This window comes from Ambystoma mexicanum, chromosome 6p (assembly GCF_040938575.1).
Source record: "Ambystoma mexicanum isolate Mex_15411 chromosome 6p, UKY_AmexF1_1, whole genome shotgun sequence".
In the NCBI taxonomy this organism is placed as follows: Eukaryota; Metazoa; Chordata; class Amphibia; order Caudata; family Ambystomatidae; genus Ambystoma; species Ambystoma mexicanum.
The window spans coordinates 908,804,074-908,830,688 of NC_090935.1; the positions used below are offsets into that span (position 1 = coordinate 908,804,074).

The 26,615-nt window shown below is 45.1% G+C and overlaps 1 protein-coding gene across 4 annotated transcripts in view; it reads right to left on the minus strand.

Annotated features, from left to right (window-relative positions):
* Positions 1-26,615, minus strand: part of YTHDC2 (YTH N6-methyladenosine RNA binding protein C2) — a 2,707,399-nt gene that overhangs the window by 2,366,565 nt on the left and 314,219 nt on the right. For all 4 annotated transcript variants that reach the window (XM_069625524.1, XM_069625523.1, XM_069625522.1 and 1 more), the window contains exon 4: positions 13,369-13,565. In XM_069625524.1, the coding sequence (XP_069481625.1) occupies positions 13,369-13,565 (197 nt within the window). The remainder of the gene's footprint in view (positions 1-13,368; positions 13,566-26,615) is intronic.

Below are 26,615 nucleotides of genomic sequence, written 5' to 3' on the forward strand. Positions count from 1 at the left end.
TGGATGGCTGACAAAATGGCCGCCGAGGTGTCCTGCGGCGCCGGAAACGACGGGAGCGAGGGCTCTTGAGGAGCCTCATCTGCGTCACCGTCGCCCTCGTCGTCACCCTCGTCGGGATCCCTCCCGATGGGCTGGGTCTCCTCCACGACTTGGATGAGCTCCTCTTCAGAGGTTGTGTCCGTATCCACGACGGCCACCACCTCCTCCCCCCCTTTCCAACGAGGACTTCGTGGGGGTCTTTTCGATGGGCCTGAAAGACGACTCCCTCCACGGTGGCAGGGAGACTCTGGTACCTGAGGGCACCTCCACTGGCGTAGCCTCCACAGGCTGAGCCAGGGCCGCGGCGACATCCTCAATCGAGGTCTTAGCATGGTGAATTAAGGCCAACGTCACCTTCTGTACGCCTGGGGCCTTCACCTTGGGGGGAGGGTCCGAGCCTCGCCCCCCCTCTGCCGGAATCTTCGAGATCGACCGGGGCCTCTCCAGAAGCTTCGCCGGGTTCTCGGACTTCCTCTTACCCGAGCCAGAGCGTTGGTTCGTGGTCGATGGTGCCGGGGAGGGTGCGCCCTGCCTGCCAGCCAAGGAGCCCGACCATTCGGCGCTCCCGGTGCCCGCAGACTCCCGGTGCTTAGCCTTTTGTTGGGCCCCCGTCGCCGGAGCACCCTCACAGGACTTAGAAGACCGCTCGGACTTCTTCTTCTTCTTGCCTGGCGGGCTCTTACCTTCAAGCCAGTTGGCGAGACGGAGGTGGTGATCCTTCATGGACCGCTCCGACATGTTTCCACAAAACGCGCAGTCCTTTTCCTTGTGCGTCTTGTCCTCATGGAGACAGAGGCATAACGAATGCTCGTCCTCCTTGAAAACGTTCTGAAGCTGGCATCCAGGGCAGGTCCTGAATAGCTTCCCGGGCGTCAAGCTCCCTTTCTCCTAGGCCATGTCCGGGGTAGGCCTCGGAACTTCTGGAATCCTCCAAAAGCGTAACTCGACGAAATATTCACCCTTGAGGGGCGTAGAAACTCCGAAACGGATCCCCGTTCATCGGAAGTAGAAACGGTGGAGCTTGAGGCTCTATTTAACCGAAAAAATGAGAAAATCTCCTGAAAAGCGCGAAAATGCAGCAAAAGCTCGAGAGCTAAGCACGAGGACTCCCAACACTTGAACGTGCGGTAAAAATCTGGGGATGGCTGCCAGGGGCGGGGCTTAGGGAGAGGGCAGTCATTGGCTGGGGGCAGTATGACCCAGAGACCAGTGATTGGTTACTACTGAGAAAGACAGATCAGAAACGAAACTGATACTGATTTTTTCTATACCGAGGATTCCCGGCCTGACGACGGGGAATATTGATGAGCATGTGAATCCATGCCAGACCCCATGCTGGAGAAATAATATTAATAAAGATCGGCTGGCAAGACTAATTATAAATTTTATGTTTTCAAAACAGGTATATACTTCCCTTTTGCCACTGCCACCAGTTTCAGACCCCGGCAGACGGTTTCTCCAACCGCCAGCTGCAGCTTAATGTAAACAACTGCACCATGCTGATGATCTTATGGGACGATCGCCAAGGGCCCATAATGCCCTTACGCGGTACTAGCGGCTAGAAGCAACATATCAACCTTTATGCTGGCCTAGTGCCTACTTGATGGAACAGCCTTGGTTCAACGTGCGACAAAAGTGCTTCTTTGAACGAAAACCAACACCATGTGTACCATAAAGGAACAGCGGGTGACTCACAATAAAATTTTACGGATTTGCGGATAGAGATAAAAGAAAATAAATGACTTTCGGAGTTCATATGGCAATTGCTGAATATTCTATAAACATTTAATGTCAAATAAATGTACTTTACCAAATTTACTGTGTTGCTGTTTGATTTTAAAGTACAGTTTCATATTCCGAATTGTGGCACGCTGTGTTGTGAGCTGATCTGTTGGTTTCCGGGTTCTGTGTGAAGTTGCGTAGAAGACGACTGGGCGCGTTTGCCTACGCAGCACAGAAACGTCATGGAGAGAGGCGGGGAATATGAATGTTTTGATAATGTCAGGCTCAGGGGCGGGGTGTATATGATTTAGTGCCGCAAAAGCAGGTCAGCCAGGGCGATGGGGGAAATGATAGGATTATCACAAAAATGGCAGCTCCCCGATGCCTGTTTTCGCGTGCGTTTAATGGACGAAAACTCGGGTAAGGTCCATAGGAAATTTTTCTAAAATTGAGCGACTTAGGCTTAAAAACACATGGCCGACCCGTAGGGGCAATAACATTTTTTTACCGAACCATTACTTTAAGGCCCCCGGACTTGGCCAGTGGACGGTTACGAAGCGCTCCGGGGTGACTAACAGTGAACTCACTGCTTCTGGCGTGCACATCCATTAGCCTTCCTGCCTCCAGATCCTCTGCTTCAGTATCCCCTTGTGGTCCGTGAACAACTTCTCCACGGTCTGCTACGACTCACGTCTGTCACAAGCAGGTGAGCTTTCCACTGTGCGACCTCTGCAGCGGCGTTCCTCAGAGGAAGAGTGGTCACTCCTAACGCTTGCCGCTGCACCGGCTCGGCAATCACGGTCTTGAGCATGAAATAACCTCTCAGGACCACCATCTATTTCACACGCCACTGTGGTCAGGGCATCTCCGCTCACACACAATCTCTGCTTCCATGAAGAGGTAGGAAAACACAACACCTTCTACTACTGCTCCTTCCAATGGCCTGCAACTGAGGGGGCATTTTTATGCCTCCCAGTCCTCCTCAGGTGTGGGTCATTTTTCTTAATTGACCTCAACCTGTAGTCTTGTGCCTATGCAGTCCTCTTCTTCATTCCAGTACTTTGGGATTCATGGGACTTGAAGTCCACAACATCAAAATTGGCTTTGTTAACAGTTTCTACTTTACAAAAGGCTATTAGAAGGTTGGGATATTGGGGAAAGTTGCACAAGGGGGTTTGCCATTGTTCCTGACCGGCCCTCCCCCTAATCCCCAATGTGATCCTCCCACAAAACACCACCCCAAGGGGTCAGGATCAGGAAGCGTATGCCTTTTCCTGGCCATATGAGAAGGGTCCCTGGTCAAGTTTCTTGGGTGAATCATCTCCGATTCATTACAACACTTACAATCTCACCATTTTAAACGTTGCGTCTGACTACAAATCGGCTAGCCCAGACTCCACCCAACCGCCAACCTATCATCAGTCCACCCCAAAAAACTCTATGCTCGGCCCGTTCGCCCTTGAAATACGAGCCCAACTCACCAAATTCTTTTCGCCTTCCCCAGCCATGTTTGAAGGGTTCCCAAATTTCACAGCTAATACAAGTACTGGTGCATTTCCAATCAGATAGCTCCCTGGAGGAGGAGATACCTTAGTTTCTTTACATGCCCCCTGGCACTGTACTGATTTGTTCAATATCCTTCAGAGATTCCCAAGGTATGAGAGGATTCAGTTAAGTTCCAAGAGGAGCTTCAGGTCATAATAGACTGTTAGCACCCCAAGTGTGTTGATTTGAACCAATTGTTGCGAGCGGTGCTGGCCACAGATACATTTACCCTGCTGAAAGTGCATGCCAATTGGCCAGCAGAAGCAGTGGCGCTAGCATTCGATGCCATCAAAGCGTTCAACATGGTGTCCTGGACATTTTTGTTTGTGGTTATTCAGAGATGTGGCCTCCGGAACACTTAGATTCATTCAAATTGTATACACGAGCCCCACAGCCATGGTCCGGACTAACACGGTGCAGTCAAAGCCGTTCAAACTCAGTAGGGGGACACGTCATGGCTGTCCACTGATACCCATACTATTTGCGCTAGCATTTCAGCCCATGGCAGATCCAATTAGATACTGACATAGGAGGTGGGGAATTCGAATAGGAGGGCAGTCGGAGATCATCTTGCTATACCCAGATGATGTCTTGCTATACGTTAGGGACCCTCAAAGTAACTTAGACCCCCATAATGGAGGGCATTACTCAAATTGGTAATTACTCTGGGTTCACAGTGAATTACGGGAAGTCTTAGGCATTCCCTTAACTGACAGCACGTCTTGTCCCTGGGTAGCTTTTCCACTGCAACGGGCGCCAGACAGGCTTAAATACATATGAGTCACAATATTCAGGAGTAAAAACACATTACTGACTGATAACTTTGAGGATCATGCAGCATATGCACACACAAAAATTAATCACTTGTCACGGGTATCGTTGGCAGGCAGATTAGCACTGGTCAAAATGATAGTGGTGCCCACATTTTTGTACCTCTTTGTAAAAGTACCGATATGGCTGGGCAAACATTACTTTTAAAGATCCCCACAATAATATGTCCTGATTTCTCTAGCATGCAAGAGCTGTATGGAAAAAATTGAAATATATGGCGCAACCGTATAGCAGGGGAGGGTTCGCTAATCCGAACATGTAGGTATACTGGCTGACAGCCCAGGCACAGTTTGCAACCTACTGGTATGGGGTAGATGGGGTCCCACTGCATGTCAAGTTGGAAAAGGAAGCAGCGGGAAACTTGGGTATGAAAACACTAATCCTGGATAGTAATTATAAACACAAGTGCCCATTTGACCCCGTGCAGATGACGCTGGTAGCCTGGAGAGCTATCTTTGCGAAAACCTATGTGAAAACCTTGTACTATCACTTGTTGCCACTGTGGAACTTCCCTAGCCTTGCCCCTACGTGGGGTGCTTTGCTGAGGTCGCATTGGAAAGTATTAGGGTACCACACAATAGGAAATTTGTTCCCTGAAGTGAAGTTTTTGACACTGCAAAACTAGAGGAAGGGACACAAGGACACAGCAACAGAAATACTACAGTTTTACAGGCTGAAGGACACAGTGCACAAACGGTGGGAATGTTATCCAATAGAACCTGCAGAAAATAGACTACTTGTCCTCATATCCAATTCCTTTGGGTGCCGGAGGACACTAGCTACCCTATATAAAGGGATCTTAAATGGGATGGCAAGGCCGGATACAGCTCGGAGAAATGGGCAGCTGAAATGGAGATTAGTATAACAGATGGGCAGTGGAAGGATGTGTGTTTGTTTACCAAATCAGTGTCCATGAACATGAGGATGAAATTCATTTAATACAAGATCCTGCAAATGCTTCCCTATATACCACGTAAGCGAATGAAAATATACCCAGACCATAAAGGTCGCTGCCCAAGGTGCGGGGATGCGGACGCAGGTTACGTGTACATGCTGTGTAGCTGCCCGTAGTTGGTGTACTATTGGGAGCGGGTTTATACAATATCGTCTTTTGTGGTTGGGAGGCAATTGGAGAAACCTTTAATGAGCATGCTATTTGGGGTGTGGGGTGATATACCAGAAGGCAATTGAGGTCCTTTTTGAATGTGGGACACATGGTTGCTAAATGATATATCCTATTAAAATGGAAAGACCAGCAGCCACCAAACAATCGAGAATGGCTGAGGGAGCCGACGTGAGTTAGAGTGTGAGGAAGTGTACGTAACAATGCAACCGTGAGTTTCGCACGCTCCTGGCTAAGGCTTAATTGAGAAATACATCAATGTTGTTGACAAATCCTGTACGGGACTGACATACGTGAGCAATGTGACCAGACCTGTAATGCGATGATTGTACTGCATTACTAGGCCTTCATGCTCTTTCAGCGTGTGATGTTACCGGGTGCTTCACGAAGAAAGGGAAACTATTTTTCTGGAAAGTTTTCAAGACTTCAGAAAAAGAAATCCTTGAAGCTTTAGGAAGACTTGGATGCTTAGAAGAATTTAAGAAGGAAGATGAACGATTGATGGAGCGATTCACTTGCATAGTCTACTCACCAGGAACAAAGATTTCAGACATTGGTCAACTCCATTGGTGGATGTTCACAAAAAAAGAGATGCAAAGTGAAAACCTGCTGCCAACAAGATTTTCTCAAATACCATACATCTAAAGGACTCTTACCAGGTAATAGAATGGCAATGCGCTTAACAACCAAATCTCCGAGAACCATCAGAATTCGAGTGGCAGAATGCATATAAATCAATATTCTCCTACTATGTGTATGCTTCCATGTGCACCACATTCAATCATACAGCTTGTACGGTGTGAATGCGTCAAACAACAGTGTGTTGTGCATTGCAAATGCTGAGCTAAGACACTAAGGTGCACAGAACATAAGTGTGGTGGCGACGAAGAGCTCTGTGATGACCATGATTTTGTAGATGATGAACATGAACTCAGACTCGGAAGATGACCTGTAAAACCTTAATTTCTCTCTGCAAACGTAAATAGCTATTGCAGTTTTAATAAATAATATATTTCAACAAGAGAGTTGAAAATTATTTCAAATTTAGTGAGCATGCAGTAAAAGGTTTGCGATGAAGTAGCAATAATTTATGAGGCTCTATCTCGGAAACGACAAAAGATATATAATGAATTTTGTTCTGAACTTTTCTATTCCTTTGATAATGTTTAACAAAAAACCTACATATTTTTCACAGAACCACCCTAAAAGCAGTTACAGCTCAAAAACTAAATTAGTATCCATAACGGTGGCCATCTTGGATGAAATTACACAGGCCTTCTGCAACAAATTCAGACAAAACACCTGGTAGTCCATGATTGTATGCTTCATTATCAATGCATCCCCAGTAGGCAGACCTTCCCTTTTTTAAATATCCCATGGACTAGGTAATTGTAAGAGATGCCGCTCAACTACTTCCTTTGTGTGTGTGTCAACGTGTCTGCCTGTACAATATCCTTGCATGTTAGTTCACTGGAAGGATGTTATCTTTAGAAAGCTAAAACCAGAGGTTCCATAGGGGAAAATTGGTGCGTCATCTGGGCGATGGGCATCAATGGATCCACATGTATGTTGATACATTCAGGGTTTGAAATGGAGCGGAGCAGGGAGCTATTTAGCTCCTGCTTATAGCCAAGACGAGCCTGGTCATCTTAAATCCAACAGTTATCAGGAGCTACTTTTGGCACCCAAGAAAACTAATTCTAAATAAACACAACTACGTGACTGGAACTCTGTGCATTTGGAACAATCAATATAAACATTAGGACACATCTATATAATATTTAAAGCATAAGGGGTCATAAATAATGGATACAATTATAGGTTTGCATTGTATGTGGAAGTTAGAATTGCGTAATGCTATGTACCATCTCCTCCTTCCCCATTGGTAGCTCTTGGCAAATGTTTACGGCTTGATACCCAGGAGTTGTTTGCAGTTCCTCGTATCCAGTCTTAATTTCAAGTCCTGTACATTGTGAAGAATCCTCCGGATCCCTCGCCAGAACCCTGCCTAAAGTCTCCTCCCGAATGGCTAGGAGAGGGCAGACTCTTCCAGATCCCAATCTTGGGGGTGGTTTACTGCAGGAGGATCACCTGGGTGGAGACAGGGCCCAGGGTAGTGAGGAGAATCTGTGGGATAAGAAAGTATTCTTCCTCTAGAAGGGATACTCTTAGCACCATGCTAGAGGAGGTTATGGCCTATTGTCATTTTAACATCTCTCAACCTCCTGTTAAAACAAAGGTGGTAAAACCTGAGGTTGTAACATCCAAACTTATTACAGCAAAAGAACAAATCTTTGTTATCCCTAAAACCAAACATCCTCCTCAATACCAAAGGTATACTACAAAGAATGGCAGAAATGGTACCTTCTTCCGCTAATAAGGTTACAACATACAACCCCTCTTTTGAAAATACTAAGGGAATTAAATCTACCCTTAATTCTATAAAAGAAGTAGAAGAACCTGATTTCACTAAAGTGAACTACATGTCCCAGAATCCCATAGGGACTGAGACCAAGAAGAGGGCTGAAGAGGCATGTAGAAAGGAAGGACAGACTATTAGACCTAACAGTCTTTGCCAGGGTCAGGCAATTAACAATAATGGCCTGCACCTGAAATCAACTGCCCAACCTAAGAAGCATAAAATGCTGCAGCAGGAGGGGAGGGCCATAGAATGGCGTGGGAGCAGAAGCTGGAAGGCTTGTAGCAGAAGGAGAAGAGCATGAGGCTGGCAGTTCATGAGGAAGTGTGTTCACTTTAGGGACAACGGGGAAAGAGGAAAGCAGATTTCATCTGCAAGTCCTGAGAAAGTCCTGTGTTCACAAACCCTGCTTTGTCGTGGATGCACTGAAAGAGACGTGCCGAGGTTGAAAGTCTTCCCAGGTGTGCCTAGTGGCTGTGACTGCAGAGCCATGATCGTGCTGCACCCAAGGCCCGTGTACAGAACCAAGCCGTGGAACAGAGGAGAGTAGGAGACTCTCTGTGGTTAAGGCCGGAAAGAAGACAGCTAAGCTGCCGAGGGGTGTTGGTCCCAAGAGTGCCTAGAATAGTAGCAGAAGCAAAATAAGTCAGAAGTGGAAGCAGCACGCAAGCACAGTGTTCCTGGAGCCAGTGAGTGAAGCTCTGTGGGCAGGCTCACTTTAAAAACCTTGCCGGTAACTGTTACCAGCTCTATAATAACTTGCATAAAAACAGGGTTGAGTAGAAGTTGTTCAATGCTGTGAAGAATCCTATGAACAATGAAAATGTATTGCACGCGCTTCTAATGCAAGTCGGAGGGCTAGCATATAAAAGAAAGTTTTCATTTTCCATTGTTGAACTGTTTAAACGTTACCGGAGTGGAGTGGTCGTGTGTCTCAATTAAGAAGGGGAACACTTTCCAAATCACTTGGAAACCTAAAGCTGATTTTCACAAAGTGTTACAAGGTATATTCCATCAAAGAGAGGTTGCATGTGAACAACTGTGATTCCAACCGGATCCAGAGTATAAGTCTGTGTTAAAGATCCTCCTCAAAGTTTGATTGTGTGTACCTAAAACTGTTTCTAATTTTTTTTTATTGGTTTATTTATTAATCAGCATACAGGAGAACATATACATTAACAGTTGCTTGCCAACCCCAGAATGCATGCAAATTGACAAGTCCTCTATTCCGCCCTCATTATCCCCGGATTGCGCTTATTACCCAATTTTTTTTGGCCGAGTCCAGCGACAAGAATTCTCTGGTTACGTGAAGGGCTCTCGCAATCAAGCGTGGCTTATAGGTCAGGGCTGGATAAGTCTGGTCATAGTCTAGTAGCAGGCCAAAATGTTTGCAAACCGATGAAGGGACCCTGCTTTGGTTTCCGTGACCTTTTCAGCAATTAGAATGTCCCAAATTTTCACCCACCAAAGGGTCATCAGAGGGCCATCTATGGACTTCCAGGTGGGCGCCACAGTGATTTTGGCCGCCAGTAAGAGTTGGGTGATCAGTGCCGTTTTCCTTCCTTTTCTCAGGTAGGAGCATGGAATCGGGATCCCCAAGAGGACATGCTCGGGGACCAGTGGTATAGTAATTTGAGTAATATCCTTTATTGTGGTGAGGCATTGGGACCAGAACTCCTTTACCTTGGGGCATGTCCACCACATGTGGAGAAAGGATCCTGAGAGGCCGCAAAGGCGGCAGCAATGCGGATCCAGCGCTTACTGGAAGTGATGAAGGCGAAGGGGGGCGGGGGTGGAGTACCAGCGTAGAAGCAGTTTGTGGGTACATTCCCGGTTGGTGATACAAGGGGAGGCTGTGCGTGTTCTTGACCAGATGTCTATCCAGGTTTGGTACTCTATGGCGTGACCCAAGTTTGCCTCCCATTGAGCCATGTAAGAGGGTCTACTGCGGAAAGGGGCAATAGTTTATAAAGGACCGAGATCTTCCCTCGGGCCGGCAGGTCTTGCACTTTGAGCTCTAAGGGGGCGGGGGCTCGTGTAGCTGCAGCTCGGGTCTGGGGATGGGAGCACCAATGTCTCAGTTGGGAGTAGGAGAACCTATCTGATTCTGTGAGTTGAAAAGCTACTTTGCATTGCTCGAAGGTGCCGGGGGCATTTCCTTCAAAGAGCTGCCCCAGCGATTCGAGACCTGCCACCCAATTTCCAAAGTTCGCCAGATGGGAGCCTGGGGAGAAGGCTGGGTTGAGAAAGATGGGGGAGAAAGTACTCAGGGCCCCTGGGATACCTTTGTGTCCGCGGGCCCAGTCCCAGGCCCTGATTGATTGTTTGGTAGAGGTCAGCAAGCTTGGCCAAGAGCGGCGCAGGGTGGAGGGAACGAACGGGAGAAAGCGGACGGGGAGGGAGAGCCAGGACTGTTCGATCTCCACCCATTTCGGGCGCCCTGAGGCGATGCCCCATGCTTGGAAGTGAGCCAGCTGTGCTGCAATCTGGTATTTGCGGAGGTCCGGGATCCCGAATCCTCCTAGTTTCACATTGCACATCATGGTTTTCCGGGGATGTGCGTTTTCTTGCCCCTCCAGATAAAATCAATAATTTTCCTTTGTAGCCGCTGCAGGGGGGGGGGGAATTGAGGTGGGTAGGGAGGAGCAAGCGTAGAGGAACTGTGGGAGAAGGTTCATATTGCATGCCGTAATGCGACCCAAAAGGGTGATCTCTTGCGGCTGCCATCGGGTGAGGTGCATTTCTAGTTCCTCGAAGAGGGGGGGAAAGTTCATCTGATATACCTTTGCTGGGTGGGCGGGGATCCGGACCCCCAGGTATGGAATGGAGGTGGTGCTCCATTGGAGTGGGCTTTGCGCTTCTAGAGCTTCTTTTTCGCCTGGGCTTAGGCCCACCCCCAAGGCCACTGACTTTCCAAAATTGATGGTGAAACCCGATACCCTCCCGAAACTTTTAATTTCAGACAGGGCCGCCTTCATAGAAGCCTTAATGTTAGTGATGGTGAGCAGCACATCATCGGCGTAAAGAGCAATCTTATGCTGGGTGGGGCCTATCTGAGGGCTCTTGATTCGGGGCTGTCGTCATATGCGTTGGGCCAGGGGCTCCATGGTCAAGGCAAAGAGTAAGGGAGACAAGGGGCATCCTTGTCTCGTTCCACACGCGAGGGGGATCGGATCAGACAGGAGGCCATTGACTCAACCGTGTGCTAGGGAATTGGTAATTAGCCAGGACCATTTTCTGGAAAGTCGGGCCAAAACTGAAGGCCTCTAGTGTGAGGCGAAGGTAAGTCCAGTCCACTTTATCGAAGGCCTTGCTTGCATCTAGGGCCAGCAGAGCGAGTTGTTGTGCTTCCTGATTAGCAATCTCTATTAGGTCTAATGCTCTGCGGATATTATCCCTCGTCGACCTGTGGGTTATCACTGTTTCTATTTTTAAGACTGATTCTTGTAACATCCCAAGTCTTCTATAAATATAGAAGTTGTTGAACTGACGAGAAGAACACACATTTCCCAAGCCAGAAGGCAAATCCTTTCTATGGTGAAACCAGCCCTGTTGAGATCTATTCACCCACATTCTGAGGTTAAGTTGTTGAAGGTCCTGTGTCCTCTGATACATGTGTGCCATTGTTATCCAAAGCTGGAAGTGTGTCAGTACAGCTTCAGCATAGCTACTGGAACCATGAATGTCTGAATGAAGTTGGGGAAAGGAAATGAGTGCTTGTAAGAAAATTAAGTCAACAATCTGTAATGTTGAGACTGTTGAAGTTGAAAGAGGAGCCTTCCGAAAGCAGAGGGATGTTATATTGGTGACAATAAGACAGACAGAAGAGGCAAAGAGGCTGCCTTTTTCTTATAGCCTGTGGAAGTCGAAGAGTCTTGTCTTTAAATCCCCTAACCATTCAAGATGAAGTAGAACTACCAGAGATGTGGTTGTGTATAGTACTGTCAGTGCATCTTACCCTAAAGCTGGATGAAGTAGTGGCATACTGTGGAACAAAGGAGCCTGTTCCCATGGTAACAGTACTAGAATGGGGTTGTAAAGTGGAAAGCAGAAGCATCCTGACAATTATACCAAAGACACTGCAGAGGTCAGAAACACAAAGGAAGTTGTTGAAGCAGAAGTTGTTTTTTTATTCTTTGAACTGTGGCAAACCAATCCTGGAATGAGGTTATCCAGAATTACCATTTGTACTGTTTTCTTGGCTGGAATAGGAATGGGAACCTTTCAACAGAAAGCTGCAGAACTGTTACTGGTGGATTTTTATTTGGTGAACTTTTATTTAATTTGGAATTTACAAGAACTGGTTCAAGACTTCATTTTCTTGTTGAACATTTGGGAGAAATCGACTTTGAGCAATCCTGGGGAAGGGCTGTCCCCGTGGACAGGTGAAGGTCATTCAAATCTTCGGTTGTTGGTTATTCTCTTATGTATATTCTTTATGTTTTACTTTTATATTGTTAAGTGTGAGGGCCAGTTTTGTTGATGCTAGCAGTAACCCGCTTAAACCATAGACTAGGTGGGAATCTCGTAGGTCTAGTGTGGATTAATTTGCACTTTTTACCTTTAATAAAATGTTTAATTTGGATAAAAACACAAGAAGTTATCCGCCTCGCATTACTGACCCCTCACAACATGCAATAACTGTAACTGATAAAATGTGTACCTTTATACAGCTACAGCATGCCACCATCTTTAGTGAATATGTCAACATATTTTTCAAAAGAAAACATTTTTAAAAAAGGTGTGCGCTGCTGTACAGCTGTGATAATATAAAAAATGGTGAAATGAAGGAGTAAATGTAGCTTAACTAATTGCAAAAAGAATTATCTCCAGACAATTGTGCGCTCACTGTCTTTTAATATCTAAAAGAATTACACCTTTGATTGTGCGTTGTCAATGTATGGTTTAATTTTTATTGGACTTGGAATATTGCATCATATCCCATGTAAACATACATTCAAGTATGTGACTTGTGTGACATTCCTTATAAGTTACATAGAGTTAATGTGCAAAGCCAAAAATAACCTATGGCGCACATGCATTTATGTTTTGTCAATCAAATGGCTTTCTCTGGGCTTGTTCTTCGAGTTTCTAACGGTTGCAGCAATGTCTATTTTCGAATGTTGCTGCCTTTGACCCAGTTTGTCTACTACTTTATACCTGAATCATTTATTGGTAAGTACAACATATGTATCATAATTGTTTCAAACATTCATGGTGAGTAAGCATGTGGGGAGATTAGTTTTCTTGTATATTGGCTTAATCTGACTGGTAAGGCGTTACAGTCACCCGCCCCCCCACCTGTTGCAAACAATGCAGTCCTGACACAAATATTCTTAGAACCCTACCACAATAGGGTTGGCGAAACTATTCTTGGTAAGACCGACACAAGCAACCCAAGCAGCTTAACAAATTGGCCAGCACTACGTACTGATGATAACATTAGTCACATACAATGACATAAAATTACAAAGAGCATGCGCAAGACATCAATGGCAGCATTACATAGAACAATCAATGGAGATAAGAATGGTGGTAATGAGATAGTGGAAAAACAACAAAAATGCTCACAAGTCCATTTGCAAATGGCTTCTGCCAGAAAAGTGTTAATTTGATTGAGTGATCACATTCAAATGTATTCCCTTAGAGATCAATGCAGCATAGCAATCAGCAATTTGTAAAAACGTACCCGCTTCAACAGCAAACACATTTCCTCGCTCTGTTTTGGGCATAAGTTCTGTGCGCTCCTTATTAGTGACAGGGAATCTTTGAATCAAGCTCCTGATAGCATGTTTGGTATTGTGGGTCAAGATGCAAGTCATCATCGCATGGGACATCTCTGAGCCATCTTTTTTCCTAACTGTTAAATATCTGTTTGCACCTTTTCTGAAGAAAAAAAAAAGAGCACAAAATATATATGTATATAACTTTCACAGTATTATTTGAAAGTCTTGCACCCAATGGGTACACACACACACACACACACGCACGCACACCAGAGGGAGAGTTCACAAATTAACACTGTATAGTAGGGCTATGTGCACTTTTAACATTATTTCTAACATTCAGGATCATATAACACATTGTGCAGAGTAAAAGTTAGCGATGTTACATTTCAGTTGGTGTAGTGACCTGAAAATTACTTAATCAAATCGGCTTTATTTTGGTGCTTTAAAATGCTTCAAAAGTGGCAAACCTATTATTGTAACAAATAATATAAGTCTAAAATTCTAAAGCAGGACAACTGATCCTTTGTTTTTTTCTAGTAAAGATACATTACTAAGATTTACATTGTTTAACATTAATAAATAGGTCATCATTCCTCTCACTCATATGAGTTAAAATGTAGTAATTAATTCCAGTATAGTAATCTGTATGTATGCATTTGTTATACAGGTTTATTCAAATAAACGGGGAGGGTCTTTTGATATATTGATGATCCAGCATGCTTGAATATGCAGTGGATTACTTACATTAAAAACTGCCAACAGGCCAACCATTTGCTGACAGGTGCACACTTTGCAATAGCCCATGCTATATATGTGGTGGGTTAAACTTTGGCGAGTATATGCCGTGGAGAAAATTACTGCCACGATCACCGCCGATAATTGCACCAAAGACATCTCTCTCTGGGAACCTCTCATCTCATATATTAATAAGGAGGAACATCCTTTAACAATTCCGCAGCAGTGGATGTCCTTTTCTTTGTTATCATGCATTTCCTTTTATGCAGAGAGGGTAATTTCATTGGGTCACTTCTCCGGATATGCAAGTGGCAATCAGGGGGTGGACTGGCCTATAAGGAACTCTGGAGATTTCACGGTAGGCCTCTGCGCCCTGGGCCTCTTGTGTGGTAACATATTTCCAAATGTTCCCACAGGAAAAGGGTTGGGAATGCTGAAAATGTGTAATATGGGACTACTTTGAAAATGATTTCCTAGTCCACCCCTGCTGGCAATGTATATTGGTCTCAATTATGCTTTAAGACTATGTTAATGTCGTTTTAGTTCCAGCATTAAACAGCATACCTTATTGTTCCAGAGCTCCCGTTAGGTTTTTCTTTTACCATTGGTTGTATTGCTATGGTTTAAACTGTATAATGCATGTACTGTTTTTTTTCATATATATATATTTTTTTTAATTGCCAACACCCCAACAGATTGCAACATCTGGAAGAAGAAATGCATGGTGATACCGTCTGAACCCCCAGGCCCTAACACAGGGGTTAGAGAATGAGCTCTTGCTTTTTGGCACGGTGGATACAAAATCATAAAATGCATTCCCCACTCCAAGAGCCAGTTTTACATGCACAAAGAAAATCTGGCACGTGCTTAAAGTCCAAGGCACCATGTAAGCAGGAAGAAGGAGGACGCCCGACCTTAAGTGTGGCAACAAGGTCCAATGCCTGGCATTGTGGATACATAGTGCAGGTCGCCCATAGGGGACATAAGGGGAAACACATGGGCAGTAAACCCTCACTCGTGATTTATGGTCCTGTTCCGCCACCCTTACTACTTTTAGATGTTGCAACATGTCGTTTTTTAGTTTCTCACAGATGCTGGCAGTGATGCAGCCTCATTAAACCAACTGTCCAGGTACAGAGTTCATAAATTAGTTTTGACATTTTCCACACGCCTGAGGCAGATAAAACCTCGACAGTTATAAGAGTTAGCACAGTGAGAGGGTTCTGCCATAGAGCTGCCTGCATTTCTACAACGTACGAGTTGATCCAATATAAAGAGGGCCCTGAGCTCCAGGTCAAGGTTATATAACTAAACCAAAAGGTGATGGCTGGAAGCTTTTGAATAAACCATAACCACTAGCATATGTGAAGAACCAGGAATGAGACATGGACACAGAACTCATAATGGTTGTTACAAACTTTTATTGAAACAATAAAGGGGTTGGAAAATTCCTCACTGTTCCTAATATAGGATGTATTTCACTACCTCAACCAAAACTAAGAGTCCGCCCAGTGTCAAGGTGTCCAAAGCAAAAATGTCCAGTGTCCGAACTCCTATCCTAGCCCTCACATTCTAAAACTAACTCTAAGGTGAAAAGGGGCATTGCCTTTTGTTAAAAAAGGTGCACAAATGTTCAAGTTCAACAAAAAGGTATAACTCCAACAAGAAGGTTCCAATAATCAATGTTTACAGTTCCAAAGGGAATGACTCCCTCCCCCAGGACTTACTTCATCAAAACAAAAGGTTCAAAGAAATAAAGTTCTTTATAGCTCAAGAGGATTACCCCCTCCTCTTGTGTTGCAACTCACTCCAGGGGAAACTACTCCCTTCCCAGGATTCGGCATTTAATGCAATTAAATTCTTAAGGTATGAGTCTTCCTTATGATTCCCCTTCCTAAAATAACACAACTTGGGTGCAAGGCGCAAACTCGCAAAACACCCGGTATACTCCTCTCTTTCACATTTAGCATAAGGGGGCATGAGTCGTCCCCTAATTACTTTATGGCAAAGTACTGTGACAATAAATACAACATTGATTCCAATGAGGATTACCTGTTCCACTCTGGTTTCATCTTTTCACCATGCCTGGTATACTCTCCTGCCAGGACTTCCTTACTCAATGTCCATTGGAACCAAAGGGTTATTTGGCTTTCCCTGGCTCCTCTCTGCCCTCTCACAGTTGTATTATCTTTTTGCTTTGCTTTTCCAGTCTCCCCAGTACAAGGACTATGAAGATTGTTCATGCATATGGGAAGGGGTTTCTCGGGCCCCTCTCCAACAAGGAATCACCTTTTGGATTTCCCATGTACCTTCCTGGCGTCCCCACCTTTCAGCCGTGGGCTGTCCAATTATGCAGTTTCTTCTCTGCCGCTTTCCCCAGTTTCCTTCGGGGCGCTTACCAGCTCTCGTAGCTTGGCATCCTGTCGGCAGCACATCCCAACAGTGGTCTGGTGTCTGCTAGTCTCTCCGGCTGGTATCGCCAGCATCAAGACCCTGTTCCGGCTTCATGTATCTGCCCACTCTCCGCCACAACTTCAGCGTTCCTGTGCACTTTTTATGGGCCGGAACACAGTTTTCTTTGCACCCGCTGCTGCAGCAGACCACACGCCTCTTGTCGACCTCCGGTCACGGCTAGGAGGTATAAGGCCTCTCCAGTCATCAGTTCCGTTCTCCCCGAAACAGCTTCCCAGAGTGCTCTCTGTGCGGCTCTCAGCAGCATTACTCTTGAACTCCTGTGTTGGGAGGAGAAATTGCTTTGCACCAATTAGATACGTCCAAAAGCTAGACTACTCACTCGGGTTCATAAGAGTGATCCACCTTCTTCCAGTCCTCTTCCTCTTTGCAGTATTTCTTGATACTTTCCATTGACTACATTTAGAGGTTTTATTATTACCCATAAAGGGGGGTGGTAGTATGTTATTACAATTTGCCAAAAGGCATGGGGAACAGAGAGCATATCCCTAAAAGGAAAGAGGGGAATACCATGTCTCATGTGATGATGCCACTAGCCCTCCCCTGAGGGTCGCCTCCCCCCATGTGATCCTCCCTCACATAGCCACCACCAGGGTCAGGGTCAATTAGCGGCTACCGTCCCCTGACCACATGAGGAGAGGCTACCTCTGGGAAAGGAGTGATGAGATCATCAGATTCATCAGACATAGCTCTGGGCAACCCTCCAAACCATCGTTTTCCAGCCTGCCAAGCTATTAGAAAGACCATATGCAAACCCGGCTTGGTCCCACCCCGAAAGGAGCAGTCCAGCCCGAACTACTAGGTCACATCCCTTCTGTACGACACCACAAGCACCTCCAGACATGTTTCGGCCAACTTGGGTGTCATCGGTTAGGTGTAGCTTGGGCTGTAGACCCAGCAGGCTCTGGACCGATGTCTGGGTATACCCATCCCACTCAGGGTGACTAAAGCAAAACCAAAAGGTGACGGCTGGAAGGTTGTTCGACGACATAGTTAGGAGTCAAAAAAGCCACCAGAAAAATGTTTGTTTTTATCTAACAAGTCAGTTTCAACATATCCCCATATAGTTGCATAATATGAGGCAGCAACTGCTACTTTAGCATTGTACATTTAGAGGATTATATTGAAAGGATATCCTTTGGAAGCACTTGTATATCTAAGAGTTTCCTAATTGATCTGTCTCAGTTCACCGTCCTGGTTAGCTAGGTGACATGGCCAAGATATATTTGGTGAAAAACACATTACCAGATAATTTTAGGTTTTATAGTTGTGAGAGGTCAGAAATGTGAGGTGGACAACTTTGTAAAGAGTTTTCAACTTTAGCCATTTTATTCAATAAACAGGATGGATAAACACCTCACTATCCCTCGTCTGATGAGGATTTCCCTGTCTAAAATAAACTAAAGGGACCACTCTAAGCAAGGGATGTCTAACCTTGAGACTTGTATAACAAGAAAAGCAAAAAGGAAATGTATAGCAATTCAATTCAACAACAATTTTTAACATATGATCTAATTCACAATATGATCATAGTCTCTGGTCATGGACTGGGTGAACTTCCCTTCCCCAGATCCAAATAAGAATGTTCTCCACAGTTCAAAGGAAAAACAAGGAAATCGGGTTTAACACAAAGTTCCAATATAGTTCTTAAATTCTTGTATTCAAATTCACAAAGTTCAGTTCTTTCAATAAAGTGTCTTGAAAAAGTCATAAACTCTCACTCCTCCTGGAATAAGAACTGTCTTACATCTGTAGTAGCAACACATTATTTGGTCAGGATGGTTTACCAATTGTAACTCTTCAACTAGCTTTCACAATTATTCCCCAAATGTCACAACTCAACATGTTGTTTTCTATTAGTACCACTCTTCAGCACTTCACACCTTCTACTACCTGGTTTACTCTTTCACCAGGTTTCTTCTGGGCAATCAATTCTTGCCCTACGGGTATTCTCGCCTGCCCGTCTACTTCTTCAACAAGGACAGAAAAGCGCTTCAATGGTAACTTCAAATTTAGAACATCAACAACTACAATAGTCTTCTTTGGTATTGAAATGTTAGCAGCTTCAGGGAATAGAACATTTACATTGATCCACATTAGGACTTTTCTGCAAACGATGCTCATCTCCCTCTGGATATCTTATTCTAGAAGGGCAGCCTATTTGCCACCTTTCTTTCCCTTCTGCATCAATAACAACATAGCGGTCAGGATAAAGTATTTTCCTGCTTCTGCCATGGATTTAGCAATGTGAGTTTACACCAGGTATAATTTTCACAATACATAAGCAATGCATTTTATAACCCTTGGGATTCTTATTATTTCATCTGTCCTCTGGCAATAGTAGTTGTGTTTAAATTGCCCAGGTTTTACTTTCTTTTGGCTTGGGAATTGCTTGCACACCTCAGTTCTTAAGGTTTTTCCCCCACTGGGTTGTTGGGACTTCCATAAACTCACAAAATGAATATCACAGTTACTTTGTTTCACTGACCACCACTTTCGTTTTTTTCTGCTAGTTCAGTATTCAACAGCAATACCACTTTCATCCATACACGAATGACTCGGCTGGATCGGCACACGCAAACAGAATATGAGCGCTCCAGAGCCACTCGCAAGTGGTGGACTCAACAGGTAAGGTGCTTTCGCTTGGTTCTCTCTGGCCTCCAGTATTGGCTCTTCTCGACCTGGCGAATGGGCTCTTTTAGTTCACCCGAGCTGCCGCCATGCCAACTTGTGCCTTCCTGCACTCCTGGGAGTCTACGGTGCGACCAAGCCACCTGAGACCTCTCGGCGTTCTCTGCTACGCTTGCTTCCTGCTGCGCAACCTATGCACAATGCGCTTTCTAGGGTGGAGCGTTTTTCTTTTCCACTTACCGCTGTGCAACCTCCACAAGGGGGATAATGAGAGACACAGACCCTCTCAGGACCCACAGTAGTCCCAGCGTCTTCTTGCTCCGCCAGCCCCGTCTCTAGCTGCAACTGCCCGTACAGCATACCATGCTTCTTCTGCTCTGGCTTCTCTACAGCCTGCACCTGGCGGGGGAGGTGGGGCATTTAAGGGTCATCTAGGTTAATTAGCTGACCACTACATTTTTGTTCCTCTGTATCCCTCCTCCTTGTCCCAGTACTCTGGGAATTCACTGGTTTCCTACTTAGATTTTGAGCTCACTTTTCAATAACCTTTACTAAGGGAATGTTATGCAAATCAGTCATCAGACTAGTTTGTAAAGAGGAATATGATTTCTTAGATTTAAGGCTGAAATCATTCACAAACCTCCTTCCATCACACTTTTGGGAGTTAGGGGGACTTCCAACTGTCCGAGTACCCTGAATTTGAGAAGGATGGCAATCTATTTTATGCCTACAGGGTTGCTCGCTAATTCCACCCACACTAAGATGGTTAACACCGTGAAACAGAATGGCTATTGTGGCGACAAGCCATTATATATTGTGGGAGCGGAAAAATGTCTCCCTTCAAAACAAGGCAAATACTGTGTCTCATCCCATGGATTCCTCTCACCTGCCTGAACCTTTTCTCCTTCCAGATGATCCTCCCATAGAGCACCACCCCAAGGTTAGGATCAGGAAGCATCTCCTTTCCCTGCCCACCTGGGAGGAGACTTTAGGAAGGGATTCAGTGAGGGATTGATAGGATTCATCACATAGTACAGAAGAAGCTTCCCACCCAAGTACATCTTTCTTGCACACACTGCACTCCCCCTTTACGCACCCCCCCCCCCCCCCGAGTGGATCACCTTTGATTTTATGGCATTAACATTTGCATCTTTTTTTGCATTTATTTCAGTGCACAAAACCTATAGGCATCTGGGCGATAGTTACAGAAAGTGCACAGTACAATTCGAAGTGCAAGTACACGCATATTGGATACAGATTATATAGGTGTGTGTGCAAAACTGGCAATGCCTCACCTCATGGAACGCGGGCTACATCAGGCATGCAGAAAAGCAAATGAGACAGGTACAGGAACGCTTTGCCTCATGGTGTGGAGGTCTACATCAAGTATGCAGGTACAGGTAGAAATACAACATTGGAACGCTTCGACCCATGGTGCGGGAGGGGATACATCAATTATGCAAGCACAGGTAGGTAGAGTGCAACATTTGAATTCCCCACCTCATGGTGCGGGGGGCTCTGCTATGCAGGTACAGTTGGGTAAAATACAACGTTGGACGCCTCTCGTTGAGGGACATTTACCATAAAAGTTGTAAATGTAGCAGCTAGTTTCTGTAAGGCATGTGGTGTATGTACTATAAATACAGCCCTGTCCACATACAACACGATTGGCAGAAGACACACGGTTAGTTGCGATACACACCAGAGCAGTTCCCTTTGTAGGAGAATGATATACAAGTCAAAGGGATCAGAAAGCCGCCCTAATGGACACCAGGTAGCAATCTAAAAGAGTCCGACATACCATGTGTAGTTGTGTCTATATATAATTTATTCAAAATATTCACCATGTGGGCTGCGGGGCTAGAGAAGCCACATATTATGTCAATGTGTTGAATAGCGTAGCCCAGTTCACACAAACCAATGTGTTTGTAAGATCCATAAAAGCTTTGTGGAGAGAAGATTGGTTCCAATGGCCATGCGTGGATATTAATAGGTGGAGATTAAGTACTTGGAAGACTGTTCTCAGGTCCTCCTTGAAACCAAAGTGGGCATTGGATTACATTCTTACAACCATACCAAGAGTCTGTTGTGGGCGAGATTACTGAACAATTTTTTTTCAGAAATGTACAATAAAGATATGGGCCTGTCGGAAATTGGTAATGCCTGGGGCATGTTTTTAATTATAGATGAGAACTATTATGTTACTCCAGTTAAGAGGGGTCAATCTTGAGGAAATTACTGTGCTGAAAATCTTGGTCAAAGTGGTGCCCACCCCTAAAATAGAAGTATTTTGGCATAAGGTCACCCATACACTGTCAATCATCAATACATCTAATACAGTTGAATGACCCTTGATATGTTTACTTGACCTTCCTCCGCTTCACCTAAATATACAGGCAAATTCTGTGAAAGAGTGTTGGACGCAACCTGGTAGGTGAAGGTGTGGTTTGACACTGTTCCAGCGTACACACCTTGAGGTCCTTTCCTCTAAGGAACATTAGTTGTGAATGCTGTGGGAGAGAACGACATACTGAGAGCAGAGCTGATGCTTTGTGGAACATCAGTTGGAGATGGCAGAGGCAGTGGTGGCAGATGTGAATGCGAAGTCGGAGTGAGCTGGTGAAGCTAGAGGCAGGCGGTGGAGCCGCCCGTAAGCCCTGTGTAAAGACTGAGCCCACCAACCTTACTGGGGTACACCGGAACACACAGGAGCAGGTATCGCTGCTGGGCCATCTGGTCTGCAGCGGTGCTGTCGGTAAGGCTGCCCCCTGTCTATTTCGCTTTCTCCCACCAATCTTTCCACTGCTGCTCTACTGTCGATGGCTGATAGTTTGGAGATTTAGAGGTTTGGTTATAGTCTGAGCCTCTCCTGCGCCTAACACTATTGTGTGCTGATTTTTGTTTTAGAGTGTCCTTTTCAGAACCAGATTGTATACTCATTGCACTAACAAAAGTCTGCCCCTTTAAGATTTGGCATGCAGCTTGTCACTTTATGAAGAGAAAGGCCATCTCTATAAGCCTTGCCGGGGGCGGACTCTGTGCTGAAGTGGGCGCTATCATCTGCAGTGAGTAGCCAGCTTCGGTGGTAAGCATGGATACACAAGCCTCTAACTTTAAATCATGACCTCTTCTACTTCAGCCTACAATTTGCAGAGTAATAACATACAGGTTGGGGTGAAGGGAATGTCGTAAGGGCCCCTCTTTTGATCGCTGTGTCCCATGCTTCGATTCCCGCTCCCATCACTTCACTCACTTTAGTGTTCGGATGTCTGTATCTTTTATGCAGGAAAGGGAGATAGAGGTGGACACCACAGTAAGTTTCTAAATGTTTTGAAAGTATAGCTTTGCTGCTAGTAAAGTTATCCAGGAGCTACCAGACTTTTTGGACGATCCTGTGACACCAGGATCCAAAAAATACAGAGGAACAAAAAGTTGGGTGTTCCCACCCAGCAGTGTCTGATGCTCTCCAAAGTGCTCATGAAATGATCTATTTATTTGTGCTTACTTGAATAGTCTTGATGTTCTGTTTTTAAAATCAGTATACTCATTCACAATTAATCCCTTTTGCTCCAAGAAAGGTAAGGCAGTCATACAATTTTGTGATTTTGGTAAAAATCCAATTTAATTCAACATAATTTTGTATTTAAATTGGTCGGAGTTGAATGGGAAAACAGTTCCTAGGTATGAATATGGCTCAAAACCTCATGAATATATAATTATGCATGCATGCGTTTTACTCAAACGAAATTGGAGTGGTATGACCTTGTTGTTTGAGCGTTTTAGCTGTGAATTCACATTTACCTTTGCAGCCCTCTACTGTGACTTGAAAGCACGAATCAATGGTTCCTAAGGTAAAATATCTTATTCATATTAAGTTTCCAAAGCACTCAGTGAAGAATTTTGGGGATTACGCACTGACCAAAAATATGCTTTTCTCTTTATTGTGAATTCACAGCTAAAAGGCTCCAACAACAAGGTACAAACCACTCCAATTTCGTTTGAGTAAAACACGAGCATTCCTAATTATATATCCATGAGGTTCATGATTATTTTTTCTTCTGCTTTTTTTATGGTGGAACTGATGATGGCTGATTATGGTGTGTACTTCTGACTTTGTACTTTATCCTTTTTGTTAATTGTAATTTCTCTTATTGGAATGCTGTATATGTCATTATAATATATGGCTTGATTTAAGGCTCGAGGATGGAGAGATTCTCCGAAATGCATTGGCTTTTGAGCCATATTCAGACATAGGAACTGTTTTCCCATTCAACTCAGACCAATTAAAACACAAATGTATATTGAATTAAATTGTTATTTTACCAAAACCACAAAATTGTATGAACGGCTTACCTTTCTTGGAGCGAAAGGGATTAATTGTGAATGGGTATACTGATTAGCACTTTGGAGAGCATTGGACACTGCTGGGTGTTAAGCACCCAACTTTTTGTTCCTCTGCATCTTTTATGCAGCCATAGCAGATTTGAGAGAGGGGCGCCCGCCACTGCTCTGTCCTGTTGCACCCAGATATGTTGGGGGGCTACTCCACCCACTCTTTTATGACTCACAGTTGCGCTGCTTAGCGCAAGTCCTCCTTCGTTCTTCTGAGCTGTTCGGGTTGCCATCGCTATTTCTTGGTGTTTTGTGTTGCCATATAAAGGTGGACACCATTTTGTGGAGCGCCCTGAAGAACGTTCTTGGAATTTTTATCGGGAGCGCCTGGAAATAATAGAGGAATTTCGGAAGGATCGACATTTTTACAGAAGTCAGCTGGCCCCACAATGAGATGTTAAGGGGGTTCCATTTCACTAGGTCTGCCTTCAGATTCGCTAGGACCTTTGGATAGTTGGCGTTGTATAACTGCCCTATTAATTGTGTTAACATTATCCCCAGGTGTGCGATGTTGTACCTAGCTTTGTTCAATTGGGTTGTTCGAGCAAGATTGTCCACCATTACTGGGTCTTCTGTCAGGTTCAGGATTTATGCTCGTTTATATTTAGACCGGAGATGAACCCAAAATGGACTAGTTCAGTCAGAAGCGCCGGGAGGGAGTGTTCCGAGTTTGATAAAGCTAAGAGCATGTCATCCGCAAAGTCTCTCGAATTCTAATCATCGGTGGCTCTAGGAATATTGCATAGAGCAGAGGTGAGTGGGCAACCCTGTTTTGTGCCTCTAGTCAGTGGTATTTGGTTCGTCAGGATGCCGTTCAGTGAAATCCTCATCGAGGGCGTTTTGTACTTAGCTTTGATCATCTGCATGTAGGTCTGCCCGAAGCCCATATATTCCATAGTGTGGAATAACTGCGTCCATTCCACCCTGTTGAACGCTTTTTCTGTGTCTAGTGAACCAAGGATTGCTGGGGTACGGGTGTGTTCAACTTTCTCAATCAGATGGCTCACCCTACGTGTGTTGTCTGCCGATTGTCTCCTGGGGATGAATCCACATTGATCCAGGCCCGCAATTGTTGAAAGCAGTCGGATGAGTCTTTCCACCAGAATCTTCGTGTAGAGCTTAGCGTCCAAGTTAATTAAAGCTATTGGCCGGTATGATTCCGGCAAAGTCAGGTCCTTTCCTGGTTTGGGGAATATGACTAGTTTCGCTTTGTTCATTTAATTTTTTTATGTTTCCTTGTGTTTTGAAGCGATTAAACAAGTTGGTCAGTCTTGGGGCCATTATCTCATGATATTTTTTGTTTGAAAGCCTCTATATAGCCATCTGAGCCCAGTGCCTTATTTCGATGGAGTTGCTTGATTGCTTCCAGTACCTCCTCAGTCTGTATGTCTCTATCTGTCAGGACCTGATGGTTGTGTAGACGATGATACCTCCGTCCCCAAGTACCACACGAGCAGACAATAATAATACTGCCCGTGCGATCCTTGAGGCCACAGGTGATGAATGCCTTTGGCAAGCTGTTAGGCAGAAACCTGTGCAGTTCCCTCTGGGACCACAGCAAAAGATTTAAGACTATAGGTGTTTGGCAGTAAACCCACTTGGTAGCAGTCTGTACCACACAGATTCACTTGGTAGCTGTGGCTGAGCAGTCAGACTTCCCTCAAGAAGAGTTAGGCAGTATACAGAGTATTCACAATAGGTCAAGAGAACACAATAGAACAAGTAAACGCTGACCAGGGCTTGGTGTAAAAGAGATATAATTATTTATTTAAAACCACATCTAGAAAAACACACAGGCACCAATAGTAAGCAATTCAAAAACACGGTCACTAAAAGATATACACTCCCTTAAAAGAATATTAGACAAGTCTTAAGTAAAGCCCCACTTATTTTCAGACAGCGGTGAGCGCTTAACGTAGATGGCACTCTAATAGTTCGTTTTTTTTAAAAGGGAGAGAAAAGCAGAGAACAAGTTGAAACAGATCCCAACACTTTTACAAGAACATAACAAGAGAGGAAGGCAAAGTAAAACCGTGAAGTTAGAGTTCAATAGGCCGGATCCACTTTAAGAGGATCAAACGAAATGTGTCCAAGGTCACACGGTTGCAGTGCACAAAAGTCTTGTAACGGTTCGAAAAGGAGTTGGACCAAAGAAAGGGACCATTTAGAGGATCAAGGCAGCCAGCCCAGTCCAGAAGGTTAAGGGGTTATTATAACCTTGTAGCAATATTTAGAAAGGGAGGCCTGGCGGACACGGTACCTTAAAGTGGTGAGAACACTCCAGCGGGGGCAGTTGTTCCTGGCAGCGGATGCAAGTCGGTGCTTCGTCCGGGGGAAGAGAGGATCTCGTTGTGGAGGAAGACAGGAGTCTGTTGCACTGCCAGGTAAGAAACCAGCCGCGGAGTTTCTCAGGTACAAGGAGCGGTCCATTGATTCGCGGTTCAGTTGTGAGTGGCTATCCGGCCGCCGAGGTGCTTGGCACGGGGGCGTGACACTATCTGGGGTGCGAAGAAGGAAGGTAAAACTGGTTGTGCCCACCAGTCAGGGGAAGAAGCCTCTCCAGCCGGGAGATCTTCTCTGTCGTCGGGAAGTGGTGAGTCGGTTCCGCAGGGCTCCACCGGTGGTGTCGTCGTGGTAGGTCGGCTCAGCTTCTCCCTCGTCGGATTCTCAGGTCCTGTGGCGACTTCTGAAGTTCCAGTCCCCAAAGCCCTGCTTTTATGCAGCATACCCCCATTCACTCAGCCTAGCTGTCAATCAAACATGCTAAGTGGTGAGCCGGCCGGCTCACCACTTGGGCCAATCACACAAGAGTGCGACTTGAGTTACCAAGGTAACTCAGTCCAGGGTGCCTGAACCCCCTCCCACACTCCCTGTGGTACCCAGACAGAGTGGCACCACTTTTGGAGGCTTCTGTGGAGAAGCCCGCCAAAAAGTGGAACAAAGGGCTCGACTTGGGTTGGAGTGACAGAAGAGAACA